The sequence below is a fragment of the Engraulis encrasicolus genome, chromosome 9 (assembly GCF_034702125.1).
Source record: "Engraulis encrasicolus isolate BLACKSEA-1 chromosome 9, IST_EnEncr_1.0, whole genome shotgun sequence".
NCBI classification, from domain to species: Eukaryota; Metazoa; Chordata; class Actinopteri; order Clupeiformes; family Engraulidae; genus Engraulis; species Engraulis encrasicolus.
The window spans coordinates 16,701,320-16,707,319 of NC_085865.1; the positions used below are offsets into that span (position 1 = coordinate 16,701,320).

The 6,000-nt window shown below is 42.0% G+C and overlaps 1 protein-coding gene across 2 annotated transcripts; it reads right to left on the reverse strand.

The window, feature by feature from the left end:
* Nucleotides 1-1,918: 1,918 nt before the first annotated feature.
* Nucleotides 1,919-4,147, reverse strand: LOC134455026 (polycystin-1-like protein 3). 2 transcript variants are annotated; one of them, XM_063206092.1, is made up of 4 exons: nt 4,037-4,147; nt 3,896-3,948; nt 2,890-3,786; nt 1,919-1,960 (listed from the first exon to the last, which is right to left on the reverse strand). In XM_063206092.1, the coding sequence occupies exons 1-3, from the start codon at nt 4,066-4,068 to the stop codon at nt 3,002-3,004; spliced, it is 870 nt and encodes a 289-aa protein (XP_063062162.1). In that variant the 5' UTR covers nt 4,069-4,147; the 3' UTR covers nt 1,919-1,960; nt 2,890-3,001. The 2 variants fall into 2 exon arrangements, with proteins under 2 accessions (XP_063062162.1, XP_063062163.1); XM_063206093.1 differs by having other exon boundaries at nt 1,919-2,581.
* Between the last annotated feature and the right edge of the window lie 1,853 nt (nt 4,148-6,000).

The following is a 6,000-nucleotide window of genomic DNA, read 5'->3' on the forward strand; positions in this document are numbered from 1 at the left end:
TAGCCCTCTATAAGTGGTAGCTATCTTTTTTTACATTTTGCAATGCCTATGTGTAGGTATGGGTGTATGCAAGTGTCTTGTCTTCAATGATAGGATATCTCTTTATTGATTTTATCACATGTAGACATAATAGAGATTTAGAAAATATACAGTTTTGATGGATCATTTACTTTGCCATGAATTACATAATGTATTCATCGTACACTTTTTTTAGCAATACAATATAGGGTTGGATTGGCTAAATTTTTATGACTATCTTAGTTCCGAATTAACTAACTTTAACTCTGAATAAAGCTTAATTCGGCTTTGAAAAAGTAATGTAAATACTTCACAATTCGGAATTAAATAAAATATCAAAGTAAAATCTATGGAACTATTTAAAGGGACACTGTGTGAGATTTTTTGTTGTTTATTTCCAGAATTCATGCTGCCCATTCAATAATGTTACCTTTTTCATGAATACTACCACCACCATCAAATTCTAGGTATTCATTTTGACTGGAGTAATTGCACTTATCATACATGAAAAGGAGGATCTTCTCCATGGTCCGCCATTTTGAATTTCCAAAAATAGCCATTTTTAGCTGCAAAAATGACTGTACTTGGACCATACTAGAAAATATTTGTTTATTACTAAGTACACTTTCATGTAAAGAACAAATTTGGCATTAGGTAGCCCAGTTTCAATGAGCAGCATAGTTGCAGTACCTTTTTTGACCATTTCCTGCACAGTGTCCCTTTAATTCTGAATTATTTATTCACTGTAGGAGAGTGGGTCAAATCAGAACTCTTGCTCCATCACATCTGCAGAGTGTGTGCTTTAAAAAAATATATGGGTTTGATATCTTAATATAAATTATGCACCTATCCTGGGCCTAGAACTCATAACTGTCCAATGGATTTGAATATAAATCAATGCATTTCCATGAAATGCAAAGAATATTACGGAACTAAGGTGTAGAGCAATGTAGGAAATTTGGAGATGTCCCAAGGCACACTGTCAAATCTAGAGTAAAGGCCTATAAACCTTTTGAAAATACATGAATATGGATTAAATCAGTTATTCTCAAACTGCCGGCCCACAGGTGGACCATGAAGTGGGCCTTGCAACCATTTTATAAAAAGCAAAATAATATTTATGTTTGGTCTTCTTTATTGGGTCAGCGGTGGGCCCTGTCCATGTCAAAATTTCAACTGGGCCCCAAGTTGAAATAGATTGGGTACTCCTAGATTAGATAGCGTAACAGATTAAAGACTCCAAACCCATTGCTGTGCATTGAAATGAATAGCTAGATGTAAAACAGGTTTCAATGGACCTTATATCACATCTAGTATATGGACCTTTCCCTATACTCTTCTATATCTTCAGTATATAGACCTAGGTTTCCTAATGATACCAGGATTACAATTGCACACTCCAAAGTATTTGAATGTGAAGGACAATGCATGGAGATCCTGCACAAGAGTTCAGTTTGTCAGAAACTAATGTCTTTTTACACATACAGTACAACCTGTCTAGCAACTAGAATGTATCGACTTTCCTGAGGCAACCTGCGGAAGCAGTTTAGGTAGGCTATAGCAATCCTAGTGTTTTTTTGGGGTCCTGGCCCATGTACTAAAAGGTGAATGATTCAATGGGACACCTGATCTGAACGCAAACAAAAATGAGTTTGAGACAAAACTGGCCATGAGCCTGGAGTATGCCCACTTTCGCCCAAACATTTCACAATGAGCAAAAATAAATAAATAAATCATTTAAGGACATTAGGAAATTAACACTCATTTAGGCGACCAGAATTGTTGAACTAATCGATTTGTTGGTTACCATTATGAAAATCTCAACTTGTGTGCACCAAATAGTCCCTCAACAAGCTCATGAATTGGTTTCAGACAAGACAGAATAAACCAGAAACAGCAATGAAATGGGAGACATTTTATTGAAGCTTCAATGACAAAAGACCTGGAGAGACAAAAAAGTAAAGTCACGTTAGAATTTGACAAGCCAACCTCCAGCTACACAATCTACACGGAGTAAAAACCACTTAACGGCAATTCCAAAGACACAATTCATTTTGATCTACACAAAATGAGGCAAGCATCTTGAAGCCTCAGGGTTGTACAGCACACATCCATGTGTAGTACTAGAGAAACTGGAAAGGTCATAGTGACTCCAACTCATGGAGGTAGTATAAGAACTGGAGAGAGTGAATAAGTCCCGCCTCCAGTCATTTCAATGGGAAATGCTACACCAGTGAATTCAGCCAAAACTGAACGAATTTTTCAGCTTCAAAGATGGAGTCGTTTCCGCCGACAGTTAACTCCAATTAGCCAATTACGTGCCACATTAATGATTGACCAGAAAGATATGGAAGACGGGCATTGGATGCATGGACGTGCCCAACCACACACCTGTATACAGTATGTGTGCCCAACACCAAGCTTGCGCACCCACCAATCACATCCACCCTCTTTGAGCGAAGTGACGTCGGAAATGAGCAAATTTGTGAGAATTGCGACGAGGAAGTGCTTCGCTAATTGGCGAAGCTAATCAGCCAAATCCTGACCCCATGCTCCAACTGGTCTGGAGATAAATATAGAAAATGAAGATCAATAAAATCCCATGTTAAGGTGGAGGACAAAGACATCATTCAGTGTGAGGAATCAACACTTGAATTCCTTTCTTTTATTGCATGGAATTTTAATCTTTGAGGTCTTCAGATTCTACATCTAGGTAGAGGATCTGCGGAAGACCTCAATGATCAAAATTGAAATTTGCCATGGAAGGAAACAAAATTATAAAACATAGAAACAAGTGTAGGCCGTGACCCAGTCTGTGCTGAACTGCTTGAAGCCATCTAGTAGGCAATGTAAAATGGTGTTTCAACATACCCAATTCAACACCTCCATCGAGTCCAGCTCTGGATGGCAGCAGCCTTCAGCTGAGAGAGTAGAGCTGCCGCTTCTGCTGGTGTTTAGACTTATGCCCTGCTGTAAGGGGCTGTTACTTGGTCTGCTGCTTTGGTGTAGCCTGTGTTGTCAAGGATTGCTGTGTCTGTTGCACAGATTTGGACGCAGCCTGAGGCTTCTGGTCATTATACATCTGTGCCACAGGTGTTTTGGATTTGCCATGTTGAGGAATACTACCACCATCCTGTTGCTTGGTCTGTTGCTTTGGTGGGGCTGTAGCCTGGGTTGTCAAGGATGGCTGTGTCTGTTGCACAGATTTGGACGCAGCCTGAGGCTTCTGGTCATCATACATCTGTGCCACAGGTGTTTTGGATTTGCCATGTTGAGGAATACTACCACCATCCTGTTGCTTGGTCTGCTGCTTTGGTGAGGCTGTAGCCTGTGTTGTCAAGGATGGCTGTGTCTGTTGCACAGATTTGGACGCAGCCTGAGGCTTCTGGTCGTCATACATCTGTGCCACAGGTGTTTTGGATTTGCCATGTTGAGGAATACTACCACCATCCTGTTGCTTGGTCTGCTGCTTTGGTGAGGCTGTAGCCTGTGTTGTCAAGGATGGCTGTGTCTGTTGCACAGATTTGGACGCAGCCTGAGGCTTCTGGTCATCGTAGAGCTGTCCCACTGGTCGTTTGGATTTGTCTGGTGACTGCGATTCATCTTTGATTTCCTGCTGTTCATCTTTGATGACCTGTGTTTGCTGCTGTTGAGGGATAACCCCCTTGATGCCAGAGTTGCTGCTGGTGGATGGCTTGTTGTGAATGCTGTTGCTGACACTTTGGGTCTTCTGGCCTTGGTCAGGACCTCTACCAGGATCATGGAGCCCTAAAGACGCAGAAACTTTATTTAGGACCACAATAAACAGGTATCCATAATAAGGGAATTACCATCATCTCAAAAAGGTAAATCTATTGAGCAAGGGTACTTCACTTACCATTTGCAAGCCCAAGGTCATAGGAGGCAATGGCTACAAATAGCAGCATTAGGCTACAAACACAAAATGAGAAGTGTCAGACATGATGGCACTGCTAATAGCTTAATTTATTTAGAAATACTGGATGGTTAAAAAACATACCTGTACCGCTTTCCATTTGCACCCCACATCATCCAGCTGTTATTAGCTGCTACCACCACACAGTTGACACAAAGTCACATTGCAGCAGTGGCATCAAGGCAGCTTTTAAGGCAGATTAGATTTTGTTTCAACCAATCACACACTGATGAGGGAAACAAGATCAGCTGAAGAGGTAATTAGTGTAATAATCAGCAGGTGTGCTACATATTGAATTGTACCGTTTGGAGTTTGGTTGCCATCACTCAAAACCCAACCGAATCTCACTCATTTCGTGAAGTATTCACGAAAAAAAAAGGATTAATTTTCGTGGTGCATTCACGTTATTGGCCGTTTTTCGTGGTAGGGCAACGAAACGCTGCCTATTCACTTGAATTGCCCGACTGTTGCCTAGCGACCCACTAGTTTGATGCCCTTTCGGTAGCCTACCGTCACATGGTAATCAAACATTTCAAACAAGCAATTTAGGGTTAGGTTTAGGGTCAAGGTTAGGGTTAAGGTTAGGGTTAGGGTTAGGGTTAGGGTTAGGTTTAGGGTTAAGTAGGGTTAAGGTTAGGGTTAGGTTTAGGTTTAGGTTTAGGGGACATAAGGCGTGAGTACCGAAAGGGCGTCGAATTAGTGAGTCCCGAGTGTATCAGCAGTGTTCTGTCAGCACCCCCTCCCCGCCCCTGCAGACGCTTGGATAACCATAGCAGCAGTGGGGCAATTCAAGTGAATAGGCAGCGTTTCGTTGCCCTACCACGAAAAACGGGCAATAACGTGAATGCACCACGAAAATTAATCTATTTTTTTCGTGAAGACTTTACGAAAGGCATGAGATAGGGCTCCAAAACCACATAAAACAATGCAGGTAACCCACCTGTACGAAGGTGTCCCACCCCATATGTTGAAAATATAAATAAAAGAATTTTGAATAATTTTTGCTCAATTTGTACGCAAAAGCTTTTACGACTGCTCAAACCCAATTGATATGCCCTCAGAATCTGCTTCCGCTAGTCGGTTGCTGATGACATTTGCGGTTCACATCGGGTAGCTACTCGTGGGATTGCAACAGAGTGAACGCCTACTTGATCCCACAGAAGGCAAAGCAGAACGTGTGTCCTGAAATTCTGTGCATGTGCAGTTCATCACATCAGTAGGAAAACAATCATTTGCAGCGTTGCTTTCATATATATGACCAATAACTTACTGGATAGCTATTATAATCTTGTTTTCATTATGATTCCAACCATATGGGTTGTGGATCCCTCAGTTGTCCCATATCTGTTTAATCATTCATTTTCAGGTGCCCATGGTTTTACTAATCTGAAATTGCAACCCTGAGGCGTAGCCAAGATGGCCGCCATGTGACATGTCTTATTGAGTGCATCTTAATATGGGACCTTGCCTCCTCCACTTGCCTCCTCCACTCGCTTCTCGTCATGATGACATCACTGACAACAGCATTATATTTCAATATCTTGCAAAAGCTCCATTGTAGAGTCTTTTTTTCTCGTTTGCAATTGGGATGGTGAATGAAAAACAGTCCCTCAAAAGTTGTTGTGGCTAGGCTGACAGCTGGGAAACTTTATCGTTTTCTCCACGGAGGAGGGGCCAGGAGGCGGGGCGAGGAGACAAGCGCAAATGGAGGAGGCAAGGTGGCATATTAAGATGCACTCATTGTAAGGGCCCTTGTCCAAACCTAGGACAGTGCACTTGCAAGTGTATCAGCCTAATTAGTCACACCCAGTGATTGGATACTCTTTGTTAGTCACACCCAGTGATTGGATATTCCGTAGAGTTCACCAAAGACTATCCTATCACTGGGCGTGACTAATTAGGCTGATACACTTGGAAGTGCACTGTCCTAGGATTTGAGACTTTGGTCAAAAATAGTCCGTCAGAGCAAGATATCGCAAAACACGCCCACCCAATGCAAAAGAGTGTGCTCAAGCTGGGTCTGCTAAGGGGGCGTTGTCCCCTCCTTC